We start from the raw sequence: 20,346 nt of genomic DNA, 5'->3' as shown, positions 1-20,346 counted from the left end.
TGGGAGATTTAATTAAATGTCTCTTTTACTGCTTTAACCTTTTTTGATCTCTGCCTTTGGACATCTCCACCCAAACTCTGAACCTGCAACATGCCTAACACAGCCCACTGAATATCCCTTGGTAACAGTTGTCTGAGCAGCAAAACATTTCTCTAAAAGGTGTATTGTCTGTCTAATGTCTTTGTCAATGGTCTAAAAATATCACTGTTAAGCACCAGGACCAGAGATCTACAGCTCTCTAATGACCCCAGTGATGTCATCACCTCTCTCCATCTTCCTCATCACTTTCAGCATATTTATGCTGAGATATTAAGCAGTATTGCCAAATATGGTCACGTATCTTTATTGCAAACAGAAATAGTGCCCTGAAAGACATTTTTCATTTTTACATTCCAGAACAGGCACCAGTTAAAACGTACTTCACAGATGATGTTCAGCAGAACTAGTCAAGGTCCAACCTGAGCTTAGGAACCACAGGAGTAACTCTACTGTGGTTTCTGTTCATGGCCCTTATAATGTCCCATTGTCAACATCTTTGGTCGTCATATTGGTGACTTATATTAATGTCATTTTATTAACAGATTTAAAGACGTTAACGAGTAATAAAATGACAACATTTCTGATTGTATTCAGAGAAACAGCATCATTTCAGAATCAACACAGCTGCAGCCCATGTTCTTCTACCTGAGTCCACGCTGTAAAAAACACTAAGTAGCCACACACTGGTTGCTGCTGTGGGGAGTTTAAAAACAACAACTCCTTTTGCAGTGTGTTTCACAGCTCCACCCACACAGTGATGGACGGATTACTTTTCTAACTCCGTCGCTTCACAAGCGCTGATGTTCTGCGTTGTTTTCAGGCTCTCGGAGTTGCGGAGTTTATTTTATGTCACACTTTTTGCAGCTTTTCGTGCGCTGTGTTAAAAGTTCGTCTTCTCTCCCACAGTTGGCTGATGTGCGCTTCAGGTTTCTTGTCGCCGTAGTTGAGAGGAACTCCACACACCTGCCACATGCATCCATGAAGCATGTTGATAACGGGAGAAATATCTCAGTGACCTCCGAGTGGGACGTGTTCAGAGTGGGATTAAACAGTGTGCGGTGGAGGTAAGTGTTTATCTGATCATGCTTATCAATCCTAATCCAGGGGACTGTCACATGTTACTGGACTTTTTTTTTAAAATCAGTTTGTAAGAATGTATGTGTCTCTGAAACTCTGAAAAGTTTTCACCAGGAGCACGGTGTTTGGACACTATCTGCACATTGTGACTGAATTGTTTGTGAAATTAAATGGTAGAGAAAGATGCAAATAAGTAGGTGTCTTTAAATTATTGAATAAGCACTGGGACAGAAGTAATCCATCAATAATTATTCCTTTTCTACATTTGCCCGATTTAAAACATTTTAATGTATTTTGGTAAGAATTCAAATGTTGCATTCAAATTATAATAATTTTAAAGTCACTGTGATTAAATGTTTACTTGTGTTTTTATTCATACATATTTTAAGAAGAAATATGCAACAAAGAAAACTTGGAAGACAAGTTTCAGATGTCTGAGAAGTCAGGTTAAATTGAACTGCCCTGATTTACTGATACGTAGCAACTCTGTGTCACAGAACAACAGCAGTGCTCATGGAAAATAGAAATGTAATACACAATAATTAGAAACATACAATACAGGAGCCAACGAAAAGTGTTTCATACCTCATCTGCCATTTCCTTTGTTTCATTTATGCACAAGAAAAGACAGGATTGTCTCACCCTGTTTTTAAATTCTTGTTGAATTTTGTTCACCTTAAACACATTCTGAATGTGCACCTGGAACACTCCAGGTGGAATCAGTCACAGATCCCAGTGTTCTGGAATGCAGCATTACAGTACACACACAAACCTGGTCTATTTGTACAGCATACAGGCACATTGTTGTTTATCTAAATCAATTAGTCTATTTGACATTCAATGCAAAAACAAATAGTTTAAAAGAAAATACTGTATAGTCAAGAATATAGCCAAGGGAAACACTTGAGCTACATTAGCATCTAGAAATAAACAGTTACGTTACATAGTACTAGTATTTAAGAGGCCCAGGTTGAAACTAGAGGTCGTCTAATTTGCCAGTTGAGTTCTTTAACAGTTGTGCACTGAACAATGTCAGTTTGACTATGTTTTCTCTGAAGGCCACATTGAATGAAGATGTTTGGGTCCAAACTATTAATATTTAGTTATTCATATGTTCTCAGTCTCATACCTCACCCTCTGTGAGGACAGTGAACATGCAAAAAGTTCTATTTCTGGAGTGATCCGTTGAATGATTAGGGATATAAAAAATTCATGCAAATATAAATTTTTATAAAGAATTAAAATATGGAATGAGGTCAGAATGAGTGAGAAAAAGGATAATAATAGAGTTAAGATCATGCAGGGTCTGGAGAAGTTAGTCGCTTGGACGATACTTAATGGATTACTCTATTATTATTCAATGAGCATATAATTCAAGCTCCACAAATAGCTCCCGCTCAGGGAGGGGTCTGCAGCCTCATTAGCTTGGCAGCACAAACCAGGTTTCTTCTCATGATGGCTGACTGGGAGTTAGGTAGAGTAATGAAGTCTTCCCAGACAAATGTCAAGATTATGAAAGAGTTCAGTCCTGAAGCCCAGCTGAATAGAAGGTTGAAGAAAAGCCAGCAGAATGGAGAAAGAAACAGATGTGTCAAATGTGTGGGTAGAGCACCCCAGGTGTCAACGTATGTGCCCTATTACCTACTGTGCTTCACGGCAGATGAAATCATCATTTTTACAAAAGACTTCAGTCAGTTGAGCTCCGCTCCAGTCCTTAGGATATACTTGATTCTTGTGGTCCTTTTGCTACAGACTCTTGTCTACTGAGATTTATTTTTTATTGCAACCAGTTTAGCAATATACTTATCAACTTGTCTACTTTACTTTTGCATGTAACTAATTACACAGGGTATTTAGTGTCTTCTCACTCTCCCTATATCAGTGTCCAGTGAAGTAAATATGTTATAGTGTATGTACGTGATAAATAAAAGCGAACAGACTTTCTGAGTACTAAGTGCCAATGATGATAAACCAAATTTTCTGTTAGTCTCCCTGAAGTCATTGAGTTGAGTTTTCTCTAGGTGTTGAGTAGAAATCCAACCAGACATTAAATGAATTCTCAAACATAAAATCATCCAAATCCTAGACTTCCTGAGCATCATGGTCGAAGTACAGAGAGACAACAGAGGAACCTTGCATCACTTCCAGTCTGTGACTTCAACTCCCTTTGGTCTTTGTTTGAAGACAGGTCAGGATGTCAATTCTGGGAATCTGCCAAGCTCTGTAAATGCAGGAGAGACTCCTTCAGGCCGGGGAGTTCCTGGTGTGACTGTTGTCAACAGTCCAGGCCGGGGAGTTCCTGGTGTGACTGTTACCAACAGTCAACAGTCACGGATGAGACCTGCAAGATGAACACTTAACAATTTCCTCATTTGAAAAACTCTCGTTGCCTCCCTTGCGTGGGGGTGTTCTCCAGGGCCTCTGATTTTCATTTTGTTTTTGCCAATCTAAAACGTAATTCGAAATAAATGAAAGAAAATAGAAAATAAAAACTGCTAATAATAACTTTTGAAGAGATTTAGGGTTAGCACTGAACCTTCTCATTATAATTCCCAGATTAACTAAGATAGTTATTTGTTTATATGATCATGGTTTAAGAGTTTTGATTGATGGCATATGTAAAATTTAACACAGTAATTTGGACCTGTCCCTTTGTCATGATGTGTTTGTTTAGTTGGGAATTATTAACCAGGAACCTTTTTGTCATTAACCTGTATTTGCCTTATTGGGTTTTCTGTGCTTTTGATGGTATACAATGGTGCTTCTGTGTGTAATTGAACTTTGGTGAAGTTATTGAATATTTCACTATGTTATTAACTGATTGTGGGATAAAATGGTGCAACTACCCATTGTTTCCATTAGGCCTGAGCCTTTTACTGTACATCTATTTCTGTTCTTGGCGTGATCTATCTAGATATCCATAGGTAAGAACTGGATACACAACCTATTTAAAATGTGTTTTTGGGTGTAGAAAACAAGTAAAACCATTTTCTCTAAAAATCCTGGGAATCCATTCAATCCTAGGAGTGTTGTCAAGCTGCACAGTCGATGAATAGGTAGAATCTGAAATCCAGCTGTAAATGAATGGGCCAGTGTTACAGTAGGTCAAAAAAATAACACATGTAGCACAATTCATTAATTCAGGTAACATTTACATCCATTAACTGTGTACAATAAAACATATAAAATATGTGATAACAATACCGCTTCCCCAGTTTCCTCCTTATGTAATTGGTTAGACAGTTGAGAGCAGATCTTGAGGCTGCGCAGCATATAATTATGTCTGTGTCCTAGACGTGAGTCACTATTGACAAGCATGTTGTCTTCCTCCACCACCACTTGTTGTTACTCTAAACAAGGCCCAGGGCTGCTGGAACATTCACTGTGTTTTGTGAAAACACCTCAGCAACATGACGTGACTTGGCATGTTATTCAGAGAAGTAATTGCAATGTACCGGCAGAGAAACTCTTCTAACACTTCACCGCTGTCTGCAGGGTTCCCAGTCCTGTATGGGATGTTAGCAGACTGGCTGTGCGTCGAGACTGAAGGAGCATGGTGAAACACCAACCCTTACAGGTCTATGAGAAGCAGGTCTTTGTGTCCTTTGTCACTGGGATCTATGGTTGCCGCTGGAAACGCTACCAGCGTTCACAAGACGACAGCTCCAGGGTGAGATAACACCTTTGATTACTCGGCACAACATGTTAATGCTGTTTTTTTATCTGTAAAGTTGTCACCTTATAGTCAAATGATTGTTCAGATCCTTAGGACAAAACGTAGAAAAAAGTAGACTATAACAAGTAAACAAGAAACATCAATGAAAATAAAGAAAAGTAAATAACATCAGTTAAACTAGTAAGTCAACATCTCAACAAAAGCTTAAAGCCGGTGAGTGAGGGTGTAATGCCATGTAACCGTTTTCTTTTATTTAACTATTTTTTATTATTACCAAAACCCATGGTCAATATTATTTTTTCAGGTTAGCTTACAGTACATAAACTACTAGGTTTTTATATTATTAGTATTTTTCAGGTTTTATAGACAGAAAAAAAAGTACTTGTCCTCGTTTCACTTTTAATTCATATTTGAAAGACTCTACACAAATACAAATAGCATTAAGTCAGTGAAATACTTTATCTCTAGATGAGGTGTATGTACACTGTAAAGTAGAACAACTGTTTTGTTGCATCACCATTATATCCAAGGTATTGAAATAATTTAAATTCATTAAAGTCTAATGGCTTAGAAATGAAGGCTTTTCCAAACAAACTCAACAGTGTGTTGATGTTGATCTCGCTTCTTGCCCTGGCCTGGGTAAACGAGGACAGCTTCTTCTTCTTCTTCTAAAAACAAGCCACAGAATAAGCTCAGTGTCTGTATGTATAAACCCAGTCCAGACACCCAGCTGTGTTCTGTGTCCATGCCACTGGACAGAAACAGCTACTGCCACTGCAGACCTGATCATAAAGAGCCGTCAGTGGCCGATGTGTAAATCAGGCACTGATGGTAAAACACCAGCACACAACCACCACTCTCTCTCTCTCTCTCTCTCTCTCTCTCTCTCTCTCTGCTATTCTTTAATGCGGTGAAATATAAAACGCTGTCTGTTCACAGCACAGCGGCTCATTTTACTGTCACAGTTCTACCATAGAGGCCAGTTCTGTGGGGTCTTCGGGATCGAAGCAACCATGGAGATTGCTGAACACCCACGTGTGCCAGCTTGTCGTGTGTTACACTTGATTTACTAATGACCACTCCCCTAATACCTGTCAACGCATTGAGATGAACTGCCAACTACGGTTGGGGTAATCTGTTCAATCAAGCTTGTGGCTTTTTTCTTCATTGGAGCCAGTACCAGTGTTACGCTAAATTAATGTCTCATAATGTACATGTAACACAGCAAACAATACTGCAGTATTATGGATGTTTCATCATCATCAGCGAGAGATTTTTAATCTTTTATTTACTAATTAGTGAGACTTTTACCAAACTGTACAGCAGTGACTTTAACGCTTCATCAGATCAGTGCAGACAGTTTTGCTCTTTACACACACACACACCTCCCTAATTATCTTCCATCCTTTTATATAACCAGAAACACTGAGTTGCAAAGCTGATCAGTGCTCAGCAGGATCCCCGGACTGACCCATCATGTATTCTACACCTTACCTCGCACGGCATTAGCTGCTAATCCTGTTAACTACTGAAGGAAGTGTCCTTGAGTGCTACATGCTTTCCACCATACCTTTGGCCCATATTTCTAGTCAGATGACGGTCCTTTCCACCGTCGGGAACAAGAGTTGACAGATTTATTATGATTCTTCAATGATTTTATTGCTTCATCTTTTTTAGTTAATGCAGTTAATAGCTAATGTTGTTTTAACATTGTTAAATGGTATTCAGTGGTTTTATTAATCATGCTTAATTCAGTTTACAATTAAACTCAGCTCTAGCTGGTATAGACAAAATAAAGAATAGGCAGCTGTTGGCAACACCAGAGTAGCAACCTTTTCACCTTGTGCATTCAGTATGAGAGCCCTAACCCTAACCCCCCTTCACTCTTGCCTAGTTGTGATCACATGGTTGTCTGTGTTCTTCTCCCCAGTGGGAGTGTACATGGTTCGTCATCTTGTGTACTTCGTTCCTTCTGCTTCTCTTCTGGGCCTACTTCTGGCTGGTCGCTCAAAATGATTTTAATGACTTCAACTGGTGAGTTTGCTCCATCATTGGGCCACTTTGGTTAACTGATGACCTAGAATATAAAGTGGTTGACATCATCTGCTCCCGTCCTAGGTCTGTATACAACCGGTCAGGAGAGTGGAAGGACGAGACCATTCCTATTCTGGCCTCCACTACAGTGGGTTTCACTTACATTACATTTCTGCTGGTGAGTCTTTGTTTTGTGTGACAGCTGATTTATATATGTAAGGATATGTGTGGATATATATATATATATATATATATATATAAGGAATTAATTATTGATCACTTAGTTTGAATGCTTTTCATCTTCTGTATTTATCTATTTGTTTACAGATTTTAGCGCTTTTCCACATATCTCTGGGTCAACAGCTGAATCTCTACTGGATCCATAAGGTGCAGCATCGCCAACATCAGCTATCTAAGTAATACTTGATGATTGCAGTATTACTAATACTAATAATTGATCTCCTCACAGATTGGCGTGTTGGCTACTTTACTCACCACTATATCTGGTGTGGTCTCTGTTGATGATATATGGGGAGATGAGTGGGAAATCCTCTTGGTGTCACTGCAGGTTGGTGTAGAATCCCAATAGAAGCCCTAAATAATTTTAATATTTATTCATCAATATAACTTCAATCACAAGCACTTTGTAATTGAAAGTTAGAAATCTGCCTTTTTATAAGCTCATATTTATGTTTCCTGTCTAAATATCAAGTGTAAATATTTTTGGCTCTCCTTTTTATCCGCTGTGTTCCCAGTCAACTGCTCCATTTCTTCACATCGGTGCCCTGGCAACAGTCACAGCTATTAGCTGGTTGATGGCTGGATATGTGGTCCGCAGAGACAGATCCAGTAAGTGATGATTTCTGTTTCCAGTAAAGGACCCCTGTTGTCCACAGAGTAAAATGGATGAAAGACTGTGCTCCTCTCTGTTAGGGGCTCTTGCTTCCAACAGTGTCAAAAGAATGACCTTTCGTTTAGAATTTTGTTGCCAACAAACAGACAAAGGTGTCTTTAAATGATACACTGTTTGGAAGAAGTAGACCCAACCATCTGGGTTTTCAAAGTAGTCTGTACATATGAAAACTGGGGGCAGCAGGGGGCTGCTTAGTTAAATCTTTTTTCTTGTAAACTTCTCAGATTTTCAGATGATGGTGCTGCTCCTTTATGTCACCCTCCTCCTGGCTGTTTATTTGGCACCGCTGACGTTCACCTGTCCCTGCATCATGGACCGACACAGCCTCAAACCTCGGCCAGACATCACAGGTCGACGGGGGGCGCCTATGGTAAGTCGGTGCTCTGTCCGCCTCTGCTGTCTGATGGCGTTAACAGCTGTGCTCTGTCCGCCTCTGCTGTCTGATGGCAGCAGAAAAGACATTTGGCAGCTGTGTGAGGACAGATGCTGCTGCCACCTGCCAGGTGTGGACTTCACGTCCATCTTGGTTCATAAGTCAATGTATTTTTTTTGATCAGTCATGTCTTGACGCTGGACTTGGCAGCATGTTTGTCACAGCAAAATGGTAAACATTCTCCCAGCATGTGAGAGCACTGTCAGGCTGTAAGTGAGTGACGGTCAACAAAACACTGAATTTAAAATTCTTGATTCCTCCCTAATGTACTTATATTAATTTCCTTTACAAATACTCTTTGTAACAACAAAATAAATGAATGCATATAATAATTTTATTTTGTAGGATCACATCCAGTATGCAGTCACTCAGATGTTGCTGTGTTTTATTTTCATGCTTAAACCTTCACTCTTTCACCCCACCATTATTCCAATAAATATTTTTTTCTATAAATATGTCAGATTATTATTCTACCATCTTTGTCACTGAGTGTTGGCTCTACTCCCACACAAACAGTGACTGACAGTTGTCCTCCTGTCTGTCTTCTCTGCTGCAGCTAGCTCCTGAAAACACCTTGGTGTCCTTCAACAGAGCTCTGCAGCAGGGGGCCAGCTCCCTGGAGGCAGACGTCACCATCAGGTTTTCATTTATCACATCTGCCTTATTCATTATGAATTATCCATGTGAGCTCTTTAATTAACTCTGTCTGTCTGTGTGCTGTGCGTTGTCTCTGCCAGCATGGATGGCGTTCCTTTCCTCATGCGTGACCGCACACTGAGGAGAACCACCAACGTCAGGAAGATCTTTCCAGCCAGGCAGTTTGATGACGCCTGCTTCTTCAACTGGACAGAGATCCGCTCCTTAAATGCTGGCCAGTGGTTTTTGCAGGTGCTGTACTCACTTATATTGTCACGTTAATGTAATGCTTTTCTGAAATGGCATCAGATCACACATCATACAGTGTCATCTGGTGTGTGTATTGTAATCAAAGATTTGCCTGATGCCTAAAACTTACTGTTTATGTAGTTTTTGTCATTTCTCATTTAAGAATTGGGCGACTGTTGTTGAAAGGGTAAATATTGACAGAGGAATTACTTTATTACGTAGTAGTTAATTGGCCAACAACAACACAAAACATATAACTTTATTATCAATGTTATTGACAGAATGTGTTGAGATTTCCGAAAGCGCTGTCCAAGTGCCACTGTTGCTCTCTGCCTTTACAGACTGACCCCTACTGGACAGTAGAAACCCTGACAACGAGAGATCGCAACCGAATAGGCAACCAGACAGTCTGCAGCCTGATGGAAATGCTGCGTCTAGTGGCCAAAGCCAACAGCTCTGCGCTGCTCAATATCCACAGGCCGCCACCAGAGCATCCGCGCTCCCGCAGCTGGTTCATGGACACACTGTGGGCCGTGCAGAAGGCTGGGATTTCCCAGAAGCGGGTGAGGACTGTAGGTCCCTTATTAATTATCCTTTAAAAAAGAAAAGGTGCTTTTTGTGGAGACAATAACACGAGCAACAGTTACTGAAGTTGTTCACAGCTCCATTTATTTCACATAGTGGAGCTAAGGCTAAAACTAGACTTAATTAACTAAATTAATACCAAAACAGAAAAACCATCATGGTGTTTTTTTATGCATCTCTATTGCTGCAAGGAGCACCTTTAAGTTCATAATTATTATTAAAAAGTTAAAAAAAAATCTGATCCTGGTATGTCCGTATCTTGTGTGTTCCTGTCAGGTGACGTGGACCCCCGACACTGACAGAGGGAGGGTGCGGGGGCTTCAGCAGAGCACGTCTGAGAAGCTGACGGTGACAGAGATGAGACGGAGGGGAATCACGAGCCTGACCCTCCACTACAGCAAGGCCAACCACAGAGACATACAGTAAGAGCACTGATAAGAGCTGCATATGAATTTATATGAAATATGAATTTATGAAGTTATATTTTGGACTATGGATAAAATAATTTTATAAAAAAACAAATACATTATAAATTATACCAATTGTAGATCAGCCTTCAGCTAAATACATTTAAATATTATCTAATTTCTTTTTGTTTATTGTTAGTTGAAGCCTGAGAAACATTTGCTGATGTTAAGCCTACAAGACCAAAACGATTTAGATTATATATTCCATGAGATTAAATCGATCAGTGATGTACAGTAAGTGTTATGAGACGGTAGATACAAGTAATCAGCAACAGGAAGATGTAAGTTTTCAGCTCTCACCTGTACCCCTTCTTCCTTTAGGGAGTATCTGTCCAATAATGTGAGTATAACCGTCTACCCAGTGAACGAGCCCTGGCTCTACTCCATCCTGTGGTGTAGTGGGGTGACTTCTGTGTCCTCTGATGCCCCACAAGTCCTACGAAAGGTGCCTTACCCCATCTGGCTCATGGTAAACAGCTTTCATCCCTGTCTCTAACAAACACACACACATACTGTACACACACGCACACACAGTATATATGCAAGGTCACACTGAAAGACAAAGAGAGCGAGGACAGAGACTGACGGGGACGGGGACCCAGCATGACTCCAGGGGAGGGATGAAGAGAAATATGAGGGAACTCAGCGTGACGTCAGACAACAACACAACCTTGGGAAAAGACAAGGGCACGGACTTGACCAACAGACTACAGCTGACGTCGGCGTCTTGTGTCAGGATGCTGACCTCCAGTGGTGCTCACTAGGCACTACGTGTAATTGTTTTCTGTTTATTGGCAGAGTCAGACATCATACAACTTCATCTGGATTTCCTCAGATTTAGTCTCTCTCGCCATCATCATTGGGATTTTCTGTTTCCAGAAGTAAGTAATTTTTGCAGTTATTCTTACTACAGTACAGTTACCCAAAAGTTCCCAAAATCAGAACTGCTCTAAAAAAAAAAAAAATAATAGAAACACTACAAATAATTTAATTTGTGTAATGTCCTTTATATTTCCACCTTTTTTCCTTTTTGTAAAATCTGATGCTACTGATATACTATCCATGTTTGCTTCACTAACATTTTAAAAAATAATTGTTTTACTCACATGTTATCTTTAAGTCTAAACTCACACAAAAACTTACCAATATTAACTAAGCCTTACAATATTCATGAAAAAATGACATTCATTTATCTTTGGGTCTGGTTGTACTTTATCTGTTTGTCTCTGTGTGCTCTGTCTAATGATTACCAACTAACTGTTTTTTCTTACTTTAGTTTTTTCTGTCTCCTGCATGTTTCACTGTCTCTTCTTTGTGCTGCCGTCTCTCACTCTGACTTTCCTGTGGTCTTTTGTTTTGCTCTCTGCCTCATCTGCATGTAACCCCCTCTGCTGCCCCCTGGCATCTGTCAGCTATCATATGATCAGGTAACTGCTGCCGCTGCCCTGGCCTTTGTCTCTGACTCCTTGTTATGTCCTTGACGTCCATGATGTGCTTTTCCCTCCCCAACACTGAAAGGCCCTTCTCTCTTACTGCACTTGTTTACCTCTTGTTTATCATCAAGCCACTTGTTTCTAGTTGTGTTGACACATTTAAATACATATGCAACAAAATCAGACTTCAGCGCTAAAACATTAACCAACTAAAAAAGTTAAAAAAAAATTGAGTCGGAACATCTAATAAAATAAAATATTCCACAGACCTTGTGTTTGACATATTTGGTTCACACGATGTATATGTGTCTGCTGTAACAGGTGGAGGATGAGTGAGATGCAGAGCTATAATCCAGAACAGATTATGTTAAGTGCCGTGGTGCCTCGGTCCAGTCGGGACGTCAACATCATGAAGGAGAAGCTCATTTTCTCAGGTGAAACTACAATCATGACACGTGTGTTGGTGGGTGTGTAGGGGTCACAGTTGTCTCTTTGCTCCACAGAGAAAGCTTCCAATGTTAGAGATTAGTTCTGTCCTGTGTTAAAAACAAGTTAATTTAATCCAGCCTTTATTTTATAACCTTTTTATTTATTTTTATTCAGAACTTGACAACGGGCTGAGCTGCAGAGAAGAACTTTCTCTGTATCCTGAGGATAACTACGCAACATATTCTCACGGAGGCCTGAGTCGTTGAAATTCAGAGCCACAGTTAGAAACACAACTCTGATTCAACGTTTTCTGTCTGTGGAGGCAGCAAAATACTTCTCTTCAACCTGCACCAAGATTTCTCTCAGTTTTCACTGCACTAATACGGAAGAAGTACGTGCAAATAACTGGTCAGAATAAAAACACTTGAATCAGGTGCAAATGATTGATCGGGTGAGTATTTCCACGTTCGCCGCTCACTGACTTCATTGTTTGATCAGACGGTATTGTCCATGAAGAACTTTCCTCGGTCCATTTATTAAACTGAACTCCTTTTTTTTTTGGAGTGATTCAAGCTGTTTGTAACAGAGGAACTGAACTGTGTAGTTCTCTGGTACAGTGATGTAAATATGAGTGACGTTTTTATTTAATTTTTTTCTGAGATGATTTTTCCATTGATTTGACTTGTGGAAAACACGATTGATGTTTGCTTTATTTTTGCTCTAACATAATTAGGCCTAGGTTGCATTTACAGTTTTTGGGCCAAGCTTGCTGTCATGGGGGGAAGGACGGGGGAGTCATTAATATAACAGTAGCTGCACCATTCACACGGCTGCCTTTATGTTGTGACTGGTAGAATACTACTTGCAGAGTGGTATTGTCAAACAGTCATTTCACTGCAACTATTTTAAATTAATCAGGTATAAAGTTCTGCTTTTAGTCACTATTAAAGATTCTACGCAAGTTTGGACATCCTTAAAATTGTATCATTAATTTCTATTGACATAATTCTATATAGTTTCACTTAAAATGTATTCACTCTATCATAAAATGGCGTTTCTTTTTCCAAATTGCTCATACACCCCCTCCCCCCACAATGCCTTAAGTCCAAGTTTGAATCTAACCTGCGTTTGATTTTCCTTTTCATATTTGTGTTTTGCACTGTCACTTGGAACAAACCTTTTAATTGGTGTAGTAAAGAAAAATAAATTATCAATGACTTCTAAAATAAAAGAACAGAAACATTTACACACAGCTTAGTGTTTAGGATTTTACATAATTATCTAGTTGTTTACAGTTTAACTATACTGTATATTTTAAACATCATAGGTCTCATTGAATGATCAACCCTGCTGCATAACAAATAAAAAATAAATGCTGATGCATGTACAGGATTAAAGTAAAAATTTGTGTTTAGTGAAGACTCGGCATGTATATATATATATTTTTTTTATTATTGTTGTTTGTTGTTACGACTTGTTGCATTGAAAATAAGTCATTTTTGCTTCACATGGAGCAGTAACCTGTAAAAAGAACAAATTATTTCTGTTCATTTTTCACTCATCTGCTTAATTGTTTCATGAAGCTCCATTGACCAAAAATTACCACAAGGATCGGACCCCTGATATTCTCCCTTGTAAGGCAGGAGCATCAACCACTCTTCCACTGGGTGGCCGCTGCATTCTTCCCTCAAGTGCAGTGACAAGGGCTGCTGGGAGATAACATGTAGGGCTGTGTCCTCGCCTGTGTTTCCAGGAGTCTCCTGAGCAGTTGGTAATATCTGCCTTGTCCTCGACCTGCTCATTAGCCTTGTTCCCTATCTAATGATCAGGTGTAAATCAGAGAAGACAAGCTGTTTGGACAATATGTTAGGAGAGTTTCTCAGCTATTGTTCTGCTGAAGTACAGCTGAACAACCTGTCTGTCTGCAGCCGTGCCCTTGTGTGTCCTACTCCATCCTTAACCGTCTTTATTTCCCCCTCTTACAGGCCTGGACACCTCCACGCTGTCACCTCTCCATTTTCCTCTGACTATCAAATGTCTCGGGCGTATCTCCTCTGTCCTGTCACTGAACGTGTTTGAAGACATTGTCCTTGGGTGACTTTTCCCCATGCCTCCCATTACTCAGTGCACGGCGTCTGCCGACAATGTGTGTGTGATCTGGATCGGGCACCTTCAGCTCCATTAGGTGGCGCTTACTCGGCCTCATCAAACATTTCACTGTTTGGTGACTGTTCAGCTGTGAAGGTGAGGAATATTCCTGAGAAAACACTTTAAGACATCGCTCTGAAGCAGGAGGAAAACCTTCTTAAATAAATGTTGGGTTTTTTGGAAAAACCTCAAACAGAATACCATAGAGTGGAGCTGCAGCACTCCTCCACAGTTGGTCTGTGTCTGACATTGTTAGTCTTGTTTCTTCATGTTGTCCTTCACCTCCCTCTTCTTCATGTGCCATTCAGTATTACTGTCCACTGGAACATTTAGTTATGATGGCAATCACATCTGCCACCTAAATAAACATTGTAGCCGTACAAAACCTTTTTGTACAGTTCGTAGAGGTTCAAGTATTGGTAAATTTTTAAGATAAAACCATTTTTATATTCTGTAAAGTATTATTGCAGAATTAGCTACCACTAGGGGGTGTGTGAGATAAAAAAGGTGATGGTTCTCAAACTGGTTAGGATGTAGAAAGGGCTGCAGGCCTACAAAAGTTTATGAATAAATTCAATAAGTCATTAATTCCTTGAGCCTGTGGTTTGGAACCAAACTGGGCACCAAACAGCAGAGCAGTACCTGCAGTGTTAATTAATATCAACTGTACAGCTGGATATTCCTTTCTTTTTTTGCCTAATTGGCTGTAGAAACATTGACCAATGGCAACATCTGATTATCTTGAGTTTAAGAGATCCAAGTGTCGTGTTCAACAGGTCTTCCATCACCTTCTCTGTTACTGGGACAGTCTGACCCACTGGTGACTCCTCCTGGGGAAAAAGCAGGTAAATGTAACCTGACACCTCTGTGTGTGCATGTAAAATAGAGGTCACAATATTGTACAAACGTGTTTTGCATAATGTATAGTATTATGGTAGGAAGAGTTCACATTATCCGCAGGTTACGACAGTCCATATTGTATATGCAGCGTTTGTCCACTACTTCCTCCACAGAGCAGGTTTGTATTTTGTTGTGATTCCATTCTCCACGGGACAAATCACCACTGTATCCATTCTGTATCCTCTTTTTGTCCTCTGTTACAGGTCCTAGTGCACTTCCTGGCAAACAAAATTGAAAGCAAACCAACCAGAAAGCTGAGTCAGAGCCTAAGCTGCTGTGTTTGATTACTCGTGTGACGGAGCAGCTCAGGGTCCCAGTTTTTGCAGGGACACGCAGGTCCTCTGGCAAGCAAAACGCTTAATCCTGCAAGAGTTGTCCTGCTTTTTATAGCTGACATCTATAGGAGGTGTGTAGTGAGCATAATCCCCAGTTGCCTGTGCTCAGCTTTTAACTTCCTCTTCCTGTATGGGGACTTAAAAGGAACATGGGCTACTTTGGCAAGTGTTCAACGTTCCAAATTGGAGTTCCTCATAGATTCCATAGATAAATATTTGATTATGTACAGCCTGTACGTTGATATCTGTGTGTCCTTCCCCGTCTCATCTGTTTCTCTCTGCTTCTGAGTATACAAGGTTGTGATTGGATCTTGTCATTTCTTGTACTGTATGTTCTGCTGTTGTGTTACAGGCCAGATTCTACTTGATACGTAGAGGACTTTCCGAAACAACTTCCACCCAGAATCACCAGCAACGATTATGTTGTTTTGAATCAAACATTTAGGATTGGAGGAGTGTGATAGTGCTGTGTTTCCTGTGAGTTTGGGATTGGAAGACAACTGATGATAGATTTAATATCATGGTTCCATAATGTAGTAGCGGTTATCAAGTCACCCTTACACGCAGAAGGTCCTGGGTTCAAGCCCTAGAGGAGCCATGTTTCTCCTGTGGCAGTGGGTGTGGGCTGTAAAGACTCACACTGTGAACTGTTCCCCATTGTGGGATGAATAAGGGATATTTTATAATATATTAGTTTTATTTCCGGCTGCTTACTGAGTCACTCTAATGGGTGAGCTCCACATGGTAAAGGGTGAATGTGTTTTATTTGACATTTTTCCAGTAGTGATGGACATTCATTGTGCCTTACACCTCAGGTTTTGTCACATACCTACTGACACCAAGGCTGCCAGGGGTGTAGCATATAAAGCAGGAATTGAGGAATTGAACCCACAAATGAGCTGTTGTAAAACAACAAGAATAGTTACTAGGTCACTATCACCACACTGGTCACTCCACCTGGTGAGAAGAAGCAGGTGAAAAGAAAAGGACAAACCAGTTTTTCATGTATGCATATATATATTATTCTTACATGTACTGTATGTTTCAGAGAAGCAGTGATTTTCGTTTATGCTAACTAGCCTGTCACTGCTAATTACAACACTCGTTGTACAGTGATGTACAGTAGAGTTGTTCTAGTGCAACACTCAGTTTGATTGGTTGTTGGCAGCTCAGCTCCGCTCAGCAGAGCAGAGCAGGTGTGAGTCTGTCAGCTACATCTGCCCACTTACAGATGTTGTTCCACAGAGCATTAATGCAGAAACAGCTCTCCATCAACATTAGCATACTGTGTTGACTGTCAGCGCTCCCTCTAGTGGAGTGATGCTGAGCTACAGATTCCCTGAAGCCTTCGTGTACCATTAATGCAGACTGGTTTTGACAAGTACAAACATACTTATTTTTAGAATCTTTGTCTATAGCTCAGGCAGAGGTCAAAACACTAGGTGGCAGTAGGTAGTAGGATAAAGGATAAAAACATATAAAAGTCTTAATTAGGCATTATTATGAGAATAACAGGAAGCAGGGCTGGTTCAAAAAAGAGGGGAGGAGTTACCGCACAGGTGTGCATGGTTAGGTAATCACCATGGAGCATGGAGTGAAGCAAAGGGTGAGTCAGAGTTGTACCCACAGAGTGTGACTCATCATTAATTATGATGTAATCAGTCTCCTGTATACAGTACTTTACCTGGACAAGTTAATTGGTGACTTTCCGTATGATCTGTTACATCTGTTCCACACTGCCACCCACTGACTGCTTGATGAAACACCATTTGTTCTACAATAATCTCATATCTATAGAATTATACTGTATACTTACTCCACTGTCTGAAATTCTGGCCAGAATTTTGACATTTTTTTAAAAGAAAGCCTTGATATTGTCCCCAAAATGCTAAAGTGTAGAATGTAGTTTTTATTTTAATGCTTGTATTCATTACCAGTATTTAACATTTAAACTCTAATGTCTGATGTATAATATACATTCAACCATATTATAACAATAATGAATCTGATAATAAATGCAGTAACATATACATTTAATTGTTACCACCTCCTACACTAATTCTGCACAGTTTAACACTCTCTAACCTACACGCCTGTGACTGCGAATTATTATAATTGCAATTAAAGAGTGCTTCATGAGGCATTGGAGGTGCCAACCCAGGCTGAAAATGAAACTGTGCTTTGGAACTTAATAAAAGCTGTTCAAAATACCGCATATTATAAAGACGTTAGGGTTATTGTTCAGATTGTCAGAACGTTTCGTTAAGATCCCTGCTGTGTGATTTAAAAAAAGTCACGGCCTGTGAGGCACGGTTTAATGACGGTGCAGGTCTGAGATCAGGCTCCACCATGAACACTGAGGAAAGTTGAGGCTTTAGAATTAAGTGAGTATTTTTTTCTTATATGTTAGTATTTGTATCCCATCAACAAAAAAACTATTACACTCATCTGCACAGTTTCAGCAGTGATGGTTAAAACTGTGACCTCAAACATGACTTTTTCCAAAGTAAAAGCCTCAGACTTGGTATTTCTGTGCGCAGTTCTCCTCAAGAATAACTAGGTTTCACCTTTTGTTTTTTAGTTTCTAGTAGTAAATGTGTTTTGATGACACCTTTTCTGTGTTAGGTGTAAAAGTAATATTTTCACTGACTGCTGTCTACTTCTTCATCAGCTCCAGATCTGTGCTGGAGCTGATGACTTGTGGAGATGGTTCCAATTGTTTGAGGTTAAATGGTCAAACACACACACACAAACACACACACACACACACATGGTCTGCCAGATCATTTTTAACTCTTCTGTCCCACAGTGCCCCCCTCTTTGCCTTCCCCATGTCTTTGGTCTGGTGCAGAGTTTTGAAGCAGACAACTCTTCTGTTCTCCTCCCCAGGCCAGTGTAGGTGAGAACAGCGTTTCTATCCAGCACATCTGCCAAGAAATCTTAAGACGAGCAGAGATTATTTTTGGATTATCAGGACAGAGTGTGGCATCTCTGACAGTGTGAGTGTCATCACCCACAGCATCGCACCGTGATTCTCTGACACGCTCTTTCCTTTTCCAGGACCCGCTCTGATGTCCTGTCTTTTAGATGAACCAGACTGTGTTAGCTCAGCAGCCTGTTCCTGTTGGTGATGGATTCTGCCCTCTCTGCAGTTTCACTGTCCTGTGACAACGGAACAACTTGAGCACCTGGGCCAATGCACCAGGTAGGTCAGCGTAACGTGGACAGGATGTAGACCAGCCTCATGTCCAGAGAAGTTTCCTACCATCCTTAATTTGGGTTAAAGGCAAAATCTAAGATTTTTTTTCTAGTTATTTACCTTTAACTACTGTAAAGTTAACCGTTCCTTTCGCACTGGTTTGTGGTTACCGTTGTCTGAGTCTTTTCTCCATGACGTTGTAGTCATTTTCAAAGGGAGACAGATGTGGAGCCCATGTGGCTGAGTCTATCACAGCAGCAGATGTTGGCTACACTTTTTGACTCGCGGGCCACAATTGTCCTAAACTGAACGGGCTGCATCTGGCCCACGGGCTTTGTTTGCCCATGTCTGGTTTAAACCTTAACAACACTTTTTTAAATAAATGATTGTCAACATTACTACTACCTAGAGGAGATGCAGTACTAATGATAGTAATTAACATTAGGGCCTATGTAACCCCTTTATCTTGCTTAACGATAGATTCATCCTTCTGACTCTGTTTGAAGCCCCGTACCCTGGTCCACCGTCAGTAATCATCAGTGATCAATCATCACTGCCCGTTCACAATACACAGTCAATTAAAATGGTCGAACCAGGGGCAGGTTGACAATGCTTCTAATCCAAGCCTTTGGCCGTTACAGATTTTTAATTACTCAGCGTGAACAGTACGTCAATCAGACATGAGTAATCAATACCCGGCAATCAGTGCTGTTCTGCAGTGAGCTGAACTTTCTCACTCTCTGGACCGTGCCCAGCTCAGCAGCTGTCATTGACTTAGCTTACATATTTGTGGGAACTTGAGAATTAAAACATTGTTATATAGTCTTTTTTAATACCACTAACGCTAAAGGGTTTTTACTCAAATCTATTGCCGCCTGAATTCTTTGCAAACCCTCGAAGTGTTGCATCATTTTGTTCATGAAAAAGTTTGAGTGTTTTTATGAAGAGGATGTTGAAACTATTTAAATATTCCACCTGCAGAGAGGACATAATTGGTCCTGGCAGCTCATTTTCAACAGTTCTGGGACATATGGAACTGATTTGGATGATAAGGGAATGGACTGTGAGACAGCGTGCTGTAGGAGCAGCTGTCAAAACGATGGGATGCATTTTCTTAAGCAATTACAGCCAACCATATGTGGAGATATGTTGCAATACGTGGAGACGGAGACGTAGCTGTGAAGTAGTGTTGGCTTCATTGCATAAGCTGCTGTTTATCTGAACGCACATCGGAATTGGACTGAACCGGTTTCCCTCTGGCCTGAAGACTGTGACTGCCAACTTTGAGCTGATTAAAAATAATAGATTTCATACATTTTAATGTCATCATGTTTTACATCAAACACACGTACAACCAGTCAAACTCCACCCTGTCATAACGGGAGTCTAGGTGTGCTGTTTTTAAAAACAAGTTTACTCAATTGTTTTACCTTCGGTTGAACATTGCATAGTGATGGGTCGCAAATGTTTATTATGTATCATAATTATATAATAATTTAATGATCATTTATATAGATGTGTTAATTGTATTTGACAGTGTTCTGTCTCCATCTTCTATTAGTGCACATTAATGATTATTATTTATTTGATGTGTTCAATTATATTTCATAATTAATTAATCGATTCATTAAAATGCAGTCTCACAACTCACAGGCTGCCACACAGGTGGCGCCATTAACCACGTGGTTCCTCTGGGGCTTGAACCCAGGACCCTCTGCGTGTAAGGCAGATGTGTAAGGCAGGTGTGATAACTGCACCACAGAGACGACATAGAAGCGACACTGTCCTGTTCT

At 40.3% G+C, this 20,346-nt stretch overlaps 1 protein-coding gene across 2 annotated transcripts in view; it reads left to right on the top strand.

The window, feature by feature from the left end:
- The window catches only part of gdpd5a (glycerophosphodiester phosphodiesterase domain containing 5a), a 26,287-nt gene extending 6,278 nt beyond the window's left edge, over window positions 1–20,009 (top strand). Inside the window, exons 2-19 of one of the 2 annotated variants that reach the window (XR_003052968.1) lie at window positions 946–1,103; window positions 4,612–4,786; window positions 6,723–6,826; window positions 6,911–7,004; window positions 7,154–7,213; window positions 7,296–7,394; window positions 7,582–7,675; window positions 7,964–8,109; window positions 8,729–8,811; window positions 8,910–9,060; window positions 9,399–9,629; window positions 9,919–10,064; window positions 10,431–10,578; window positions 10,908–10,990; window positions 11,522–11,536; window positions 11,864–11,976; window positions 12,146–18,559; window positions 19,535–20,009. Coding sequence is in view for 1 of the 2 variants with exons in the window: in XM_008332239.3 (XP_008330461.1) it covers window positions 4,670–4,786; window positions 6,723–6,826; window positions 6,911–7,004; window positions 7,154–7,213; window positions 7,296–7,394; window positions 7,582–7,675; window positions 7,964–8,109; window positions 8,729–8,811; window positions 8,910–9,060; window positions 9,399–9,629; window positions 9,919–10,064; window positions 10,431–10,578; window positions 10,908–10,990; window positions 11,522–11,536; window positions 11,864–11,976; window positions 12,146–12,237 (1,776 nt within the window). In the remaining variant the exon portion in view is untranslated. Of the gene's footprint in view, window positions 1–945; window positions 1,104–4,611; window positions 4,787–6,722; window positions 6,827–6,910; window positions 7,005–7,153; window positions 7,214–7,295; window positions 7,395–7,581; window positions 7,676–7,963; window positions 8,110–8,728; window positions 8,812–8,909; window positions 9,061–9,398; window positions 9,630–9,918; window positions 10,065–10,430; window positions 10,579–10,907; window positions 10,991–11,521; window positions 11,537–11,863; window positions 11,977–12,145 lie in introns of both variants that reach the window. The other variant, XM_008332239.3, reaches the window with a different exon arrangement.
- Window positions 20,010–20,346: the final 337 nt, after the last annotated feature.

This window comes from Cynoglossus semilaevis, chromosome 19 (assembly GCF_000523025.1).
Source record: "Cynoglossus semilaevis isolate Cse_v1.0 chromosome 19, Cse_v1.0, whole genome shotgun sequence".
NCBI classification, from domain to species: Eukaryota; Metazoa; Chordata; class Actinopteri; order Pleuronectiformes; family Cynoglossidae; genus Cynoglossus; species Cynoglossus semilaevis.
The sequence above is the reverse complement of the archived record's forward strand: the minus strand, read 5'-3'. Positions and strand labels throughout refer to the sequence as shown.